Source organism: Mustelus asterias, chromosome 4 (genome assembly GCF_964213995.1).
Source record: "Mustelus asterias chromosome 4, sMusAst1.hap1.1, whole genome shotgun sequence".
NCBI classification, from domain to species: Eukaryota; Metazoa; Chordata; class Chondrichthyes; order Carcharhiniformes; family Triakidae; genus Mustelus; species Mustelus asterias.
The window spans coordinates 817,156-834,219 of NC_135804.1; the positions used below are offsets into that span (position 1 = coordinate 817,156).

The 17,064-nt window shown below is 51.4% G+C and overlaps 2 protein-coding genes across 4 annotated transcripts in view; one reads left to right on the forward strand and one right to left on the reverse strand.

Moving 5' to 3' along the window:
- Positions 1-1,379: 1,379 nt before the first annotated feature.
- On the reverse strand, positions 1,380-15,177 carry trappc2l (trafficking protein particle complex subunit 2L). Its single transcript, XM_078210502.1, has 5 exons — positions 15,037-15,177; positions 10,167-10,339; positions 6,708-6,795; positions 3,787-3,866; positions 1,380-2,373 (listed from the first exon to the last, which is right to left on the reverse strand). The coding sequence occupies exons 1-5, from the start codon at positions 15,067-15,069 to the stop codon at positions 2,328-2,330; spliced, it is 420 nt and encodes a 139-aa protein (XP_078066628.1). The 5' UTR covers positions 15,070-15,177; the 3' UTR covers positions 1,380-2,327.
- The window catches only part of galns (galactosamine (N-acetyl)-6-sulfatase), a 108,375-nt gene continuing 106,407 nt past the window's right edge, over positions 15,097-17,064 (forward strand). For all 3 annotated transcript variants that reach the window (XM_078210490.1, XM_078210492.1, XM_078210491.1), the window contains exon 1: positions 15,097-15,228. In XM_078210490.1, the coding sequence (XP_078066616.1) occupies positions 15,121-15,228 (108 nt within the window). In that variant the 5' untranslated portion in view covers positions 15,097-15,120. The remainder of the gene's footprint in view (positions 15,229-17,064) is intronic.

Sequence of the window (17,064 nt, forward strand, 5' to 3'; positions counted from 1 at the left end):
CCGAGGTGTCCTCCCGGAGTACAGCTGTGATATTCTCCTTAACCAGTAGTGCAACTCCCCCACCCCCTTTACATCCCCCTCTATCCCGCTTGAAACATCTGTATCCTGGAATGTTAAGCTGCCAATCCTGTCCTTCCCTTAATCAAGTCTCTGTAATGGCAACAACATCATAGTTCCTCGTACTAATCCAAGCTCTAAGCCTTACCTGTTACACTTCTCGCATTGAAACAAATGCACTTCAGTCCACCAGACCCTCGATTAGTAACCCCACCCTGCCTGCTGTTACTCAGAGTCTTACTGGCCCTCGTCTCTGGTTCCCCTTCAGCTAATTCACCTTTGCTTTGGTTCCCACCCCCCTGCCAAACTTGTTTAAATCCTCCCGTGTGACACTAGCAAACCTCCTGGCCAGAATATTTATGCCCTTCCAGTTTAGATGCAACCATTCCTTCTTGTACAGGTCCCATCTGCCCCGGAAGAGACCCCAATGGTCCAGATATCTGAAACCCTCCCTCCTACACCAGCTGTGGGAGGAAACCCACGCAGACAATGAGAGAACGTGACCCTCGGCCGCACAGACAGTGACCCAAGGCCGGAATTGAACCGGGGTCCCTGGCGCTGTGAGGCAGCAGTGCTCACCGCTGTGTCACTGTACCGCACCCTGATTTGGTGTTGACTGGCTGAGGAAGCTCTCCTGGAAACAGCTCTGGGCTGGGAGACGGTGAAGTCTGAATCAGCCATCCAGTCAAGCCAGAAAAGTCTCATCGATTTTTAAACATTTATTTATGGGATGCGGGCATTGCTGGCTGGGTCAGCATTTATTGCCCAATCTTAATCGCTCTTGGACTGCATGCTAAGACATTTTGTTGGACAAGGGCTGACCGGGTAAAGACTGCATATTTCCTTCCCTAACGGACATTAGTAAAGCAGATAGTTTTTTACGACAATCAGCCATGGCTCCATGGTAATCGTTGCACGTTTAATTCCAAATTTCTACTGAATTCAAATTTCACCATGTGCCTTGATGGGATTCATACCTGGGTCCCAAATTACTAGTCCAGTGACAATAACACTACGCCAATGCCAACCCATATCATTAGACCAAGGCACAGAGACATAGTTCAGTGCTGTATTTTAAAGTCAAAAATTATAAATACTATTGTCAATATTTATAATGGAACCAGCAGATGTGAATTTTCTCGGTGTAATTCTACCCTCCCACCATTGGAAGCCGATAGCAGCTTTTGTGATTAATGGATTTCTCGATAGTCAATCACTTACCAACTATCGGTGCAGTAAATGGAAAAAGGGTCGGAATGTCACACTGTTTAACCAAAAGCAGCTCATATACCGAAAGCATCACAATTCAGACACAAATGAGATGAGGCTCAAATTATATTTATAATTCAGAGCAGGTACACCAAAGGGTAATATTTTTGCAGATTCAAGTAACAGACATTATGTATCCAACAAACTATTTCATAAGTTATCAAACACATCTCCACTTAACTGCACGGAGGAAAACCCACAGAACCTAAATATTTGGGGCACTTTCAATTCTGAAATTGAATCCAGGCACCTTATCTTCAATCAGGATGCTGCTCCCTTGAATTAGCGAGAACTACAGCCATGGTTAGAAATGAAAGAATTAGCAACTAAGGGATTCAGTTAACCAAATAACACCTCAGCATTGGTGAAACTATATCTAAATTCCTTCTCCCTGATACAAAAGGACATTTCCCTCTAACTCCACACAGTCTCAGGCCTGCACTCAGGACACACAAGTCTTGGGTTTCTTCTTTCACACAGTTATTATACAATTTAAATACAACAGTCTCCGGTATCATGATTCACTCTCTCCCACTCCTCTATGCTTCTGGAAAATGACCAGGTATCATCTGCACACTTTACACTGGTCAACAAGAACATCATCTTCTAAGCTCCTCCTCATGCCACTCAACCCAGCTCACCATGTCAGGAAATCTAAGATAATATTACAAAACAAACTGTTATAAAGAGGAGAGGATGTTAAAACATAGTTAAGGGGGGGGGGGGAGGTTGGGATGATCAAATCTTACAACAACTAAACTCGACTTTGCCTGATTGACAATGTGTTGGATTGAAACGGAAATATTATTCAGGTAAGTAACAAACACTGTCGGCTTGGTGAAACTTTCACCCCGCTTTAAGTCGAATCCGATGGCATCTTCTGTGACGTTCCAGTTTATTCAGGACTGCACTGTCATTGAAAACCATGCTGGAAACTTAACGGAGAAGCTGGTGCACAGCACAGGGCCAGAGGAGAGCAGGAATTCCAGTGTCTCAGGGTCTCAGCAGACCTGAACCATCATACCCGAAACCATGTTTTCAAAGACCCTAAAACACAGAGCACAAGGCCATCAGTTACTGGGAGCATGCCAGAAACACAGGATCAAGAGGCAGTCACTGATACTCGGGGGTTGTCACTGAATACTAGTTGGGTCCAGTCTCCAGGCCCTACCACTGCCACCCCGTCACCACCCCCACCCCCATCCACCCATGTCCCAAGTCAGCTGAAGTGATTAATTGGTACTTTGCAAATTCCAAAGTGTCTTCAGAAACTGCAAAATGAATTGTCCTTGTGGCTGGCTGCTTTAGAACGATGATCTACACAAGACATTCTATGACTGGACACCAAGTGAAGAAATTTTCCCCTCTTTCCCCACCTGTACCATCAAAGAACAAAGAACAGTACAGCATAGGAACAGGCCCTTCGGCCCTCCAAGCCTGTGCCAATTATGATGCCCTAACTAAACTAAAAAAACCTTCTGCCCTTACTTGGTCTGTATCAGTGGAGATCCAGCGTGCACTCAGGCTGTGATTCACGAGCACAACTAAGTACCACTTCTCCAGTGTTGACGCACAGGAAAATGAGGATATCAACTGAGGATATCAAATAGCTCTCTCCACTCACATTGTTTCGTCTCTTAAAGACTTGATTAGTTGTAAGTATTCGCATTCCAACCATTATTCATGTAAATTGAGTCTGTGTCTTTATAAGCTCTGTTTGTGAACAGAATTCCCACTCACCTGAAGAAGGGGCTAAGAGCTCCGAAAGCTTGTGTGGCTTTTGCTACCAAATAAACCCGTTGGGCTTTAACCTGGTGTTGTTAAACTTCTTACTGTGTTTACCCCAGTCCAATGCCGGCATCTCCACATCATGGATATCAAACTGGTCAGGGACTATACAGAGGGTTCCACCCCACACTGACCCCCTTCCTCACTCTCACGTATCAAACAGCAAGAGGGGAAAAACTGCTCAAAAGAACAGATATAAATGATGATAGCAACAAGAGGAGGCCATTCAGCCCCTCAAACCTATCCCATCATTCATCTCAACTTCATTTCTTTATCTTTGCTCTAAATCCCTCAATACCTTCTTAAAAATCTATCGATAGTAGTGTTGAAGATTTCAACTAATTCCCATTATTCAGGCTTTTGGGTAACTATTTTCTTGAATGGATCTACCTTGCATTAAGTTGATCTTTCTCTACACCCTAACTATGACTGTAACACTACTTTCTGCACTCTCTCCTTCTCCTCTATGTACTCTATGGATGGTATGTTTTATCTGTAATAGCGTGCAAGAAACAATACTTTTCATTGTATCCCAACACTTGACAATAATAAATCAAATCAAAATAAAGCTTTCATTTTCCCCAGCCCTCATCAACACAACAAATATACATCAGAACCAAAGAACAAATCAGAGTTACTTTAATCCTATGTTTTGTCCTAAACACTGCTTACTTGGACTGAATCAATTCTCCTGGGTTGTAGAATGGATTACACATGACATCTGTGTAGGAGTTGTGGAGTTTTCTGAACATCTGGAGAAAAGCACACACAAGTGAAATAATGATGCCTGCACTGTAGATTATATCAATGAATTGTTCAGTAATATTCTAAACTTGAAATCTAATGAGTTACACTAAAATATGAGGCAATTACACTTGTGTTAAGCGACTGCAGCTTGAGGAACTTTGGCTCTGAGTTAATGAGTTGCAGTCTGACATTGGGATCTATCAGGGAGGGGGAATGTTATCTGGATGCACCCATCCCTTAGGTTAGGCACGTCAGATTGGCCCCTGGTCAGGGATAGATGGGTGTTACTGTCAGAGTGGCAGGTATGGGGATTGGGAAGAGAGCAATGGAGAAGCCCAAGTTCTTGCACTTGTTCACCAGACGACATCCCAGGGCTGGAGAGGTACTTGGGACTGGTTGGGGAAGGATCTAGTTGTTGTGATCCATGTAGGTACTGACAAGATAGATAGGACGAAGGAAAGGGTTTTGCTGAGGCTGCAGGTGTAGCTAGGGACCAAATTTAAAAAGCAGAACCACAAAGGCAATAATCTCTGGAATACTATCTGAGCCACGAGCAAATTGGCAAAGCGCAAAAAAAACCAGAGTTAAAGGCAGATTGGTGTGGGAGAAATGGCTTTCGATTCAAGGCAGTGGCACCACAACTGGAAAAAGAGGGCCCCACCCCCAAACCGGGCCCCGGGCGCCGCCCCCAAACCGGGCCCCGGGCGCTGTATGTTGGCAAATTGTTTATCCAAGGTTGTGGAAAAGGCTTTAACTAAATAGTGGCGGTAGTTTCACATGAGTTTGAAAGTTAAAGGGAAAGGAAAAGCCAATACAGATAATGATAACCAGAGTGTAACAGAAATAGACAGCGTACAAATGCAATATTGCATCAGTAAATAAGTTCATGGTAGGGAAAAATGCTAAAAGACATAACTGAACCTACGTAGCATTTGCAACAAATTGGATGAACTGACAGCGCAAATAGGAATAAATGTGTATGACAGGTGTTTCAGTGACCAGGTTATAAGGTGGCCATGTATCGGAGTTGGATGTTCAGGGATCATTGACATTTTTGAAGGACAGGAAGGAAGGAAAGGGAGGTGGGGTTGTTCTGTGAATCAAGGATGGAATCAGTAGTAAGAAATGATCTTGGTTTAGAGGATCAAAATGTAGAATCAGTTCTGTACAAAACACAGTTTGTGTCTTTATATGCCCTGTTTGTGAACAGAACTCCCACTCACCTGATGAAGGGGCAGCGCTCTGAAAGCTTGTGGCTTGTGCTACCAAATAAACCTGTTGGACTTTAACCTGATGTTGTGAGACTTCTTACTGTACAAAGATTAGTGGCAGGTGAGATTGGAAAAATTTTAGAAACCAGCAAAGAATGACAAAAAAAAGGAAAAGATTGAAGTACGAGAGAAAACTAGCGAGATACAAAAAGGACAGTAAAAGACTGCACAAGTCTATAGAAAAGGGAAAGAGCAGCAACACTGAGCGTTGGTTCCAAAGGCAGACTAGGAAATAAATAATAGGAAACAAGGACATGACAGTATTTTCAACAAGTATTTTGCATCTGCCTTCAGTGTAGAAGACACACAAAGCAATAGGAACCTAGGAGCAGGGGTGGGCCATTCAGCCCATCGATCCTGCTCCACAATTCAATTCGATCATGGCTGATCATCTCCCCCAATACCACTTTCCCCTGATGCCATTAGTCTCCAGAAGTCTATCGATTTCTGTCTTGAGCATGTTCAATGATTGAGCTGCCAAAGCCCACTGGGATAGAGAGTCCCAAAGATTCACCACCCTCTGAGCAAGGAAATTTCTCCTCACCTTCATCTTAAGTGGCCGACCTATTGTCTTGAGACTGTGGCCCTAGATTTTATAGTAAAGTTCCCTCTACACTGTCCCCATCAAACACTCCCAGAACAGGTACAGCATGGGGTTAGATACAGAGTAAAGCTCCCTCTGCACTGTACCCCATCAAACACTCCCAGGACAGGTACAGCACGGGGTTAGATACAGAGTAAAGCTTCCTCTACACTGTCCCCACCAAACACTCCCAGGACGGGTACAGCACGGGGTTAGATACAGAGTAAAGCTCCCTCTACACTGTCCCCCATCAAACACTCCCAGGACAGGTACAGCACGGGGTTAGGTACAGAGTAAAGCTCCCTCTACACTGTCCCCATCAAACACTCCCAGGACCGGTACAGCACAGGGTTAGATACAGAGTAAAGCTCCCTCTACACTGTCCCCATCAAACACTCCCAGGACAGGTACAGCACGGGGTTAGGTACAGAGTAAAGCTCCCTCTACACTGTCCCCATCAAACACTCCCAGGACAGGTACAGCACGGGGTTAGGTACAGAGTAAAGCTCCCTCTACACTGTCCCCATCAAACACTCCCAGGACAGGTACAGCACGGGGTTAGATACAGAGTAAAGCTTCCTCTACACTGTCCCCACCAAACACTCCCAGGATGGGTACAGCATGGGGTTAGATACAGAGTAAAGCTCCCTCTACACTGTCCCCCATCAAACACTCCCAGGACAGGTACAGCACGGGGTTAGGTACAGAGTAAAGCTCCCTCTACACTGTCCCCATCAAACACTCCCAGGACAGGTACAGCACGGGGTTAGGTACAGAGTAAAGCTCCCTCTACACTGTCCCCATCAAACACTCCCAGGACAGGTACAGCACGGGGTTAGGTACAGAGTAAAGCTCCCTCTACACCGTCCCCATCAAACACTCCCAGGACAGGTACAGCACAGGGTTAGATACAGAGTAAAGCTCCCTCTACACTGTCCCCATCAAACATTCCCAGGACAGGTACAGCACGGGGTTAGATAACGTTAACATACACTGCGGATTTCGTTGTCCCTCAGCGCAATGTTGGAAGAGTCTACAACAATAACAAATTTCACTTTAGTATTGGTGACGTAGCCATATCTGGAAACATCAGTGAAGGTTCATAATTTGTCAGGATGCAGACTTGACCAATCTAAAACAGCCTGATCCCTGGTTGGAACCACAATAGATTACTGTTCTAGGAAACTGGCCCGAATACCCACGGTGAATTCTCCCTCGTGGCTACCTCTGCCAATCTGATTTTCCCAATCTACATGAAGATTAAAGTCCCCAAGATTAACAAACTGCTATTTTTACATGCCCTTATCATCTCCTGATATTTTTTCCGTCCGACAGTATAGGTACTGGTTGGGACCAATAGACTACTCTCATCAGTGTCGTCTTCCCCTTGTTATTTCTTACCTTCACCCATATGGATTCTACATCTGCGATCCAAGATCATTTCCTGCTATTGTACTTATTGCATCTCATACCGAGAAAGCTGCCCCACTACTGAAAGAGATGGTGGGAGAAATAGCAAATGCACAAGTGGTAATTTACCAAAATTCGCTGGACACTGGGGTGGTTCCCACAGATTGGAAAACAGCAAATGTGACGCCACTGTTTAAAAAAGGAGGTAGACAAAAGGTGGGTAACTATAGGCCGGTTAGCTTAACTTCTGTAGTAGGGAAAATGCCTGAATCTATCATCAAGGAAGAAACAGAGAGACATCTGGATATAAATTGTCCCATTGGTAAGACGCAGCATGGGTTCATAAGAACATAAGAAATAGGAGCAGGAGTAGGCCATCCAGCCCCTCGAGCCTGCCCCGCCATTCAATAAGATCATGGCTGATCTGAAGTGGATCAGTTCCACTTACCCGCCTGATCCCTATAACCCCTAATTCCCTTACCGATCAGGAATCCATCTATCCGTGATTTAAACATGTTCAACAAGGTAGCCTCCACCACTTCAGTGGGCAGAGAATTCCAGAGATTCACCACCCTCTGAGAGAAGAAGTTCCTCCTCAACTCTGTCCTAAACCGACCTCCCTTTATTTTGAGGCTGTGCCCTCTAGTTCTAGTTTCCTTTCTAAGTGGCCTTCATGAAGGGAAGGTCATGTTGACTAATTTGGTGGAATCTTTCAGAACATTACATGTGCAGTGGACAATGGGGAACCTGTGGATGTGGTGTATCTGGATTTCCAGAAGGCATTTGACAAGGTGCTGCACCAAAGACTGCTACATAAGATAAAGGTGCACGGTGTTACGGGTAATGTATTAGCATGGATAGAGGATTTGTTAACTAACAGAAAGCAAAGAGTGGGGGTAAATGGGTGTTTTTCTGGTTGGCGATCAGTGACTAGTGGTGTGCCTCAGGGATCAGTGTTGGGACCACAATTGTTTACGATTTACATAGATGATTGGGAGTTGGGGACCAAGTGTAGTGTGTCAAAATTCGCAGATGACACTAAAATGGGTGGAAGAGCGAAGTGTGCAGAGGATGCTGAAAGTCTGTAAAGGGATATAGATTGTCTAACTGAGTGGGCGAGGATCTGGCAGATGGAGTACAATGTTGGTAAATGTGAGGTCATCCATTTTGGTAGGAATAACAGCAAAATGGACTATTATTTAAATGGTAAAAAATTGCAGCATGCTGCTGTGCAGAGGGACCTGGGTGTCCTTGTGCAAGAGTCACAAGGAGTTGGTTTGCAGGTGCAGCAGGTAATTAAGACGACAAATGGAATTTTGTCCTTCATTGCTAGAGGGATGGAGTTTAAAAACAGCGAGGTTATGTTGCAGCTGTATAAGGTGCTGGTGAGGCCACACCTGGAGTACTGTGTACAGTTTTGGTCTCCTTACTTGATAAAGGATATACTGGCACTGGAGGGGGTGCAGAGGAGATTCACTAGGTTGATTCCGGAGTTGAGAGGGTTGGCTTATGAGGAGAGACTGAGTAGACTGGGGCTATACTCATTAGAATTCAGAAGAATGAGGGGAGATCTTCTCGAAACATATAAGATTATGAAGGGAATAGATAAGATAGAAGCAGGGAAGTTGTTTCCACTGGCAGGTGAAACTAGAACTAGGGGGCATGGCCTCAAAATAAGGGGGAACAGATTTAGAACTAAGTTGAGGAGGAATCTGTGGAATTCCCTGCCCAGTGAAGCAGTTGAGGCTACCTCATTGAATGTTTTTAAGGCAAGGAGTTCCCATCTCACCTGAAGAAGGGGCTTGGAGCTCCAAAAGCCTGTGTGGCTTTTGCTACCAAATAAACCTGTTGGACTTTAACCTGGTGTCGTTAAACTTCTTACTGTGTTTACCCCAGTCCAACGCCGGCATCTCCACATTCTGTTAGATAGCCAGTTACCTACCCAACCGGCCAAACTTCCCTCTGTCCCACACATCCTTACTTTCTTCATAAGCCGACCATGGGGGACTTTATCAGCGAGGCTATCCTTGAACTTCTACCATTTTCCCTACTCTGCCCGAGTTCAAACTCTATCGTCGACTTTTTAAAGCCTTTAATTGTGGAGTCAGCCCATCGAGTCTGCACCAACAATAACGACCACTAAAGGCACGCTAACCCCATTTTCCAGCACTTGTCCCATACCCTTGGAACGTTACAATGTTTCAGGTGCTCATCCGAATACTTTTTAAAGGTTGTAAGGTTTCCAGCCTCCACTACCTTCCCAGGCAGCGCATTCCTGATTCCCACCACCCTCAGTGAAAAATGTTTTTCTCCAATGTCCTTGAATCTCCTGCCCATCACCCTAAAACTATTCCCTCCAATGATTGACCCCTCAACCAAGGGGAACAGCTGCTTCCTATTCACCCTGTCCACACCCCTCATAATCTTATACACCTCAATCATGTTCCCCCTCAACCTTCTCTGCTCTAGAGAAAACAATTCAAGTCTATCCAGTCTCTCCCTATAGTTCAAATGCTCCATCCCAGACAACATCCTGGTGAACCTCCTCTGTACCCCCTCTAGTGCTATCACATCCTTCCTATAGTGAGGTGTCCAGAACTGTACACGGTACTCAAGCTGTGGCCTAACCAACATTCTGTACAGCTCCAACGTAACCTTCCTGCAATTATACTCTATCGCACGACTAATAAAAGTATCCCAAATGCCTTCTTAACTACCCTATTCATCTGTTCTGCTGCCTTCAGGAATCAGTGAATAATGACTCCAAGAACCATCTGTTCCTCTGAGCTTCCTAGTGTCCTGCCATTCATTAAATACTTCCTCATCTTGTTTCTTCTTCCAAAGTGCATCACCTCACACTTGGCACGGTTAAATATCATCTGCCACTGCTCTGCCCATCTGACCAACCCATCTGTGTCTTCCTGTAACCTATGACCTTTTTCACTATTAACCACCCTACCCTATCATCTGCAAACTTACTTATCATTCCCCCCACATTCTCATCTATATCATTTATGTATATTTATGTACATTAAGGATACACTTTATAATCCTCAGTGGGGTAAAGCAGCCCCAAGTACAGCTCCCGTTGATCCACTAGAGCCTTCCCAACTGCCGAGATCTTCTCCTCCACAACATCCAGTGAAGTGTGAACCGTGTAGTGAAACTTCAGCTCATTCTCCGTCGGAACAGTTTTAATGTACAGTGGATAATTCTAAACAAGAGCAACATTCACATCAACAAGTGAACTCAAAAGAAAATTACTGCAGCTGAAAATCTGAAATAAAAACAGAAAATGCTGGAAACACACAGTACATAGTGCCATACGAATTAGGAGTGGGAGGAGGCCACTCGGCCTCTTGAGCCTGCTCCACCATTCAATATCATCATGGCTGATCTGATTGTAACCTCAACCCCACATTCCCCACCTGCCCCTGATAACCTTTCAAGCCTGGGTAAAGGTCAGGAGAGTTGTTGGGCCGAATGTCCTCCTCCTGCATTGTAGGGATTCTAAGATACTAGCTAGCTTTCTCTCGTATTCTAGTTTTTCCCTCCTTATCTTTTCAACATTCTTTGATGTTCTTTATATTCTTCCCAATCTTCTAACTCTGCCACTCGTCATTGCACAAATATATGATATTTCTTTAAGTTTAATAATCTCTTTAACCATTTTAGTTAACCACGGAAGATGGGCCTTCCTCAGACTTTTCCTCTCATTGGAATATGTCTATTCTGAAATATCCCTTTAAATGTCTGTCACTGAACATCTGTTAATCTCATTTGCCAGTACCCTGTAGCTAGTTTTCATGTCCTCATAGTTACCCTTATTTAAGGTTCAAATACTGGACTTCAACGCACTTTTCTCTCCCTCAAACGGAATGTAAAATTCAATCGAATTCTGAGCACTACTACCGAGTGATACCTTCAATTTGAGATTATCAGCGAATCCTATCTCATTGCACAATACCAGGTCCAGTATATCCTGCTCTCTGATTGGCCCCTGGATATGCTGTTCCAAAAAACTATCCCGAAAACATTCCATGAACTTCTCATCGATGCCAATTTTGACCATCTGATTTTTTCAATCTATGTGCAAATTAAAATCCCCTGTGATTATTGCAGTACATTCCTGACAAGCTCCCATTGTCTTTTATATTCTGCCCTATAGTTACAATAATGTTGATATACATAGAAACATAGGAGCAGGAGGCGGCCATTCATTACCATCATGGCTGATCGTTCAACTCAATAGCCTAATCCTGCTTTCTCCCCATAACCATTTCAAAGACTATTTCCTCGGGTGGATGGAGCTATTACAAGGGGGCATAACTATAGGGTTCGTGGTGGGAGATACAGGACGGATATCAGAGGTAGGTTCTTTACGCAGAGAGTGGTTGGGGTGTGGAATGGACTGCCTGCAGTGATAGTGGAGTCAGACACTTTAGAAACATTTAAGCGGTTATTGGATAGGCACATGGAGCACACCAGGATGATAGGGAGTGGGATAGCTTGATCTTGGTTTCAGATAAAGCTCGGCACAACATCGTGGGCCGAAGGGCCTGTTCTGTGCTGTACTGTTCTATGTTCTAACCTTTTACCCATTCGCCCCAAGTGCTATATCCAGCCGCCTCTTGAATAAATTCAATGTTTTGGCATCAGCTACTTCCTGTGGTAATGAATTCCACAGGCTCACCACTCTTTGGGTGAAGAAATGTCTCCTCACCTCCGTCCTAAATGGTCTACCCAGAATCCTCAGACTGTGACCTCTGGTTCTGGACTCACCCCACCATCGAGAACATCCTCCCTGCATCTATCCTGTCTAGTCCTGTTAGAATTTTATAAGTCTCTATGGGATTCCCCCCTCATTCGTCTGAACTCCAGCGAAAACAATCCTAACTGAGTCAATCTCTGCTCATCCCCGGAAACAGCCTGGTAAACATTCGCTGCACTCCCTCGAGAGCAAGAACATCCTTCCTCAGAAAAGGAGATCAAAACTGCGCACAATATTCCAGGTGTGGCCTCACCAAGACCCTGTATAATTGCAACAACACATCCCTGCTCCTGTACTCGAAACCTCTCGCAATGAAGGCCAACATACCATTTGCCTTCTTTACCGCCTGCTGCACCTGCATGCTAACCATTGCCTATCCATTGTCATCCCTTTAAGTAACTCTCCCCAATCTATCAAGGCCATCTCACGCCTCATATCTTCATAGTTTCCTTTATTAAGATTCAGCACCCTAGTCTCCACCTTGATTTTAAAAATCTATCATGTTATGGTCGCTCATCCCCAGGGGTCTCCTGCAGTTTGGCAATGATTCCCTTCTCATTACACAGTACTCAGTCTAAGATGGCCTGCTCTCTAGTTGGTTCCTCCACATATTGGTCAAGAAAACCATCCGCTATACACTCCAGGAATTCCTCCTCTATGCCATTGTGGCTAATTTGATTTGCCCAATCTATGTGCAGATTAAAATCACCCATCATCACCGATATTCCCTGATCACATGCACCACTAATTTTGTGTTTAATGCCATTCCCCACATTACTGCAGTTTGGGGTCTATATATGACACCCACTAATGTTTTTTGCCCCTTGGTATTTCTCAACTCTACCCATACAGACTCCACGTTGTCAGAGCTAATATCCTTTCTCACTATTGTGTTAATTTCCTCTTTAACCAGCAGTGCCACTCCACCAACTTTTCCTTTATGCCTGTCCTTCCTAAATATTGAATACCCTGGGACATTCAATTCCCATCCCTGGTCACCCTGCAGCCATGTCTCCGTAATCCCAATTATATCGTACCCATTTACATCTATCTGCGCGATTAGTTCATCCACTTTATTGCGAATGCTCCGTGTATTAAGGCACAGAGCCTTTAAACTTGTCTTTTTAACATTCTTTGTCTTGCTCCCAATATTTTTCTCTCTAGTCCTGTTTGAGCTTTGTCCTTAGTTTCTCTGCCTATCACTTTTCTTATTCCCTTTTCTACCTTTTGTTTTTGTCCTTGCTCCCTCCTTCTCCAACTCCTTCCATAGGTTCCCATCCCCCTGGCATATTAGTTTGCCAGGGGCTGTACACCATTCCCACAAGTGACAGAAGGTTAAGCAGCATCAGTGGAAAGAAACAGAGTTAATGTTGCTTAGAATCATTGAATGGGTACAGCACAGAAGGCCATTAGCCCATCCTGTTGAGCAGGCTCTCTGGCAAGAACAAATTTCCGAGCCCCATCTTTCGCCTATAACCCTGCACATTCTTCTTATTTTGATAATCCAATACCCCCCCTGAACCAACTCCAGCACACACACACAAAAAATGCTGGAAAACGTCAGCGGCTCGGAGAAAGAATGGAGCCAACGATTCGGGTCTGTGTGACCCTTCATCTCTCTCCATAGAACTGACAATTCCCAGTCTTTATTGCACCAATTGTGATGTGGAAAGCTCCCCCGCCGGTGCTCTCAGTTGCCTCTCTCACATCATCAGGCTGGAGTTTTGGGGCTCTCTGGAGGTTGCAATCACTCTGTCCGCCCCTCCCTCCCCCCACCACACCCATCCCCGGCCACCTTCTCCCTCCCTCTGTCCCCCTGTCCCCCTGTCCCCCCCCCTCTGTCCCCCTGTCCCTCCGTCCCTCCCTCTGTCCCCCTCCCCCTCCCTCTGTCCCCCACCCCCCGTCCCCTCCCCCCCCCTCCCCCCGTCCCCTCCCCCCCCTCCCCCCGTCCCCTCCCCCCCCCTCCCCCCGTCCCCTCACCCCCCCTCCCCCCGTCCCCTCCCCCCCCCCTCCTCCCGTCCCCTCCCCCCCCTCCCCCCGTCCCCCCGTCCCCTCCCCCCGTCCCCTCCCCTCGTCCCCTCCCCTCGTCCCCTCCCCTCGTCCCCTCCCCTCGTCCCCGTCCCCTCCCCCCCTCCCCGTCCCCTCCCCGTCCCCTCCCCCCGTCCCCTCCCCGTCCCCTCCCCCCGTCCCGTCCCCTCCCCCCACCGTCCCCCCTCCCCCCACCCCTCCCCCCACCGTCCCCCCTCCCCCCACCGTCCCCCCCTCCCCCCACCGTCCCCCCCCCCCCCCCACCGTCCCCCCCCCCCCACCGTCCGTCCCTCCCCCCCCCCCACCGTCCGTCCCTCCCCCCCCCCCCCACCGTCCCCCCCTGTCCCCCCCTCCCTCTGTCCCCCTGTCCCCCCCCCCTCTGTCCCCCTGTCCCCCCCCCCCTCTGTCCCCCTGTCCCCCCCTCCCTCTGTCCCCCTGTCCCCCCCTCCCTCTGTCCCCCTGTCCCCCCCTCCCTCTGTCCCCCTGTCCCCCCCTCCCTCTGTCCCCCTGTCCCCCCCTCCCTCTGTCCCCCTGTCCCCCTCCCTCTGTCCCCCTGGCCCCCTCCCTCTGTCCCCCTGCCTCTGTCCCCCTCCCTCTCTGTCTCTCTCCCTCTGTCCCCCTCCCTCTCTCTGTCCCCCTCCCTCTGTCTCTCTCCCTCTGTCCCCCTCCCTCTCTCTGTCCCCCTCCCTCTCTCTGTCCCCCTCCCTCTCTCTGTCTCTCTCCCTCTGTCCCCCTCCCTCTCTCTGTCCCCCTCCCTCTGTCCCCCTCCCTCTCTCTGTCCCCCTCCCTCTCTCTGTCTCTCTCCCTCTGTCCCCCTCCCTCTCTCTGTCCCCCTCCCTCTCTCTGTCCCCCTCCCTCTCTCTGTCCCCCTCCCTCTCTCTGTCTCTCTCCCTCTGTCCCCCTCCCTCTCTCTGTCTCTCTCCCTCTGTCCCCCTCCCTCTCTCTGTCCCCCTCCCTCTCTCTGTCCCCCTCCCTCTCTCTGTCTCTCTCCCTCTGTCCCCCTCCCTCTCTCTGTCTCTCTCCCTCTGTCCCCCTCCCTCTCTCTGTCCCCCTCCCTCTCTCTGTCCCCCTCCCTCTCTCTGTCCCCCTCCCTCTCTCTCTCTCTCTCTCACCTCTTTGGCGATCACTGCCACACAAACCGCCATCTTGCCGCGGGTCAGCTGACCCGGTCACGTGTGCGGCTCGCGGGGACCGGGATGTGGCGGTTATTTTTTGGATTTTGTCTCGCGGCGGCGGCGGGAACCGGGGGCGCGTTCCCGGGGAACGGGAGCGCGCCCAACATCATCATCCTCCTCATGGACGACGTGAGCGACAAAGAGCGCGCGCCCGACACGCCCCCTCCCCTCCCAGCACCCCCGCCCTCCCCCCTCCCAGCACCCCCGCCCCCTCCCCTCCCAGCACCCCCTCCCCCTCCCCCCTCCCAGCACCCCCGCCCCCTCCCCTCCCAGCACCCCCGCCCTCCCCCCTCCCAGCACCCCCTCCCCCTCCCCCCTCCCAGCACCCCCGCCCTCCCCCCTCCCAGCACCCCCTCCCCCTCCCCCCTCCCAGCACCCCCGCCCTCCCCCCTCCCAGCACCCCCTCCCCCTCCCCCCTCCCAGCAACCCCGCCCCCTCCCCTCCCAGCACCCCCGCCCTCCCCCCTCCCAGCACCCCCTCCCCCTCCCCCCTCCCAGCACCCCCGCCCTCCCCCCTCCCAGCACCCCCGCCCTCCCCCCTCCCAGCACCCCCGCCCTCCCCCCTCTCAGCACCCCCGCCCTCCCCCCTCCCAGCACCCCCCCCCCCTCCCAGCACCCCCGCCCTCCCCCCTCCCAGCACCCCCGCCCTCCCCCCTCCCAGCACCCCCGCCCTCCCCCCTCCCAGCACCCCCGCCCCCCTCCCAGCACCCCCGCCCCCCTCCCAGCACCCCCGCCCCCTCCCCCCTCCCAGCATCCCCCCCTCCCAGCACCCCGCCCCCTCCCCCCTCCCAGCACCCCCCCTCCCAGCACCCCGCCCCCTACCCCCCAGCACCCCCGCCCCCTCCCAGCACCCCCGCCCTCCCCCCTCCCAGCACCCCCGCCCTCACCCCTCCCAGCACCCCCGCCCTCCCCCCTCCCAGCACCCCCGCCCTCCCCCCTCCCAGCACCCCCGCCCCCTCCCCCCTCCCAGCACCCCCCCTCCCAGCACCCCCGCCCCCAGCACCCCGCCCCCTCCCCCCTAGCACCCCGCCCCCTCCCCCCTCCCAGCACCCCCCCCTCCCAGCACCCCGCCCCCTCCCCCCCAGCACCCTCGCCCCCTCCCCCCCAGCACCCCCGCCCCCTCCCCCCCAGCACCCCCGCCCCCTCCCCCCTCCCAGCACCCCCGCCCTCCCCCCTCCCAGCACCCCCGCCCTCCCCCCTCCCAGCACCCCCGCCCTCCCCCCTCCCAGCACCCCCGCCCTCCCCCCTCCCAGCACCCCCGCCCTCCCCCTCCCAGCACCCCCGCCCTCCCCCCTCCCAGCACCCCCGCCCTCCCCCCTCCCAGCACCCCCGCCCTCCCCCCTCCCAGCACCCCCGCCCTCCCCCCTCCCAGCACCCCCGCCCTCCCCCCTCCCAGCACCCCCGCCCTCCCCCCTCCCAGCACCCCCGCCCTCCCCCTCCCAGCACCCCCGCCCTCCCCCTCCCAGCACCCCCGCCCTCCCCCCTCCCCCCTCCCAGCACCCCGTCCCCTCCCCCCCAGCACCTCCTCCCCCCTCCCAGCACCCCCGCCCCCTCACCCCCAGCACCCCCGCCCCCTCCCAGCCCCCTCCCCCCCAGCACCCCCTCCCCCCCAGCAGCCCCGCCCCCACCCCTCCAGCAGCCCCGCCTCCTCCCCCCGCAGCACCCCCGCCCCCTCCCCCCGCAGCAACCCCGCCCCCTCCCCCCCAGCACCCCCGCCCCCTCCCCCCCAGCACCCCCGCCCCCTCCCCCCCAGCACCCCCCCCAGTGCCCCCTCCCCCCCAGCGCCCCCTCCCCCCAAGCACGCCCTCCCCCCAGAACGCCCGCCCCCCCTCCCGCCCAGCACGCCCCCCTCCCCCCCCAGCACGCCCGCCCCCCCTCCCCCCCAGCGCCCCCCCCACTCCCCCCCCGCGCCCCCCCCACAGCCCGCCTGCCCCCCCAGCACACCCGCCCCCTCCCCCCCAGCACG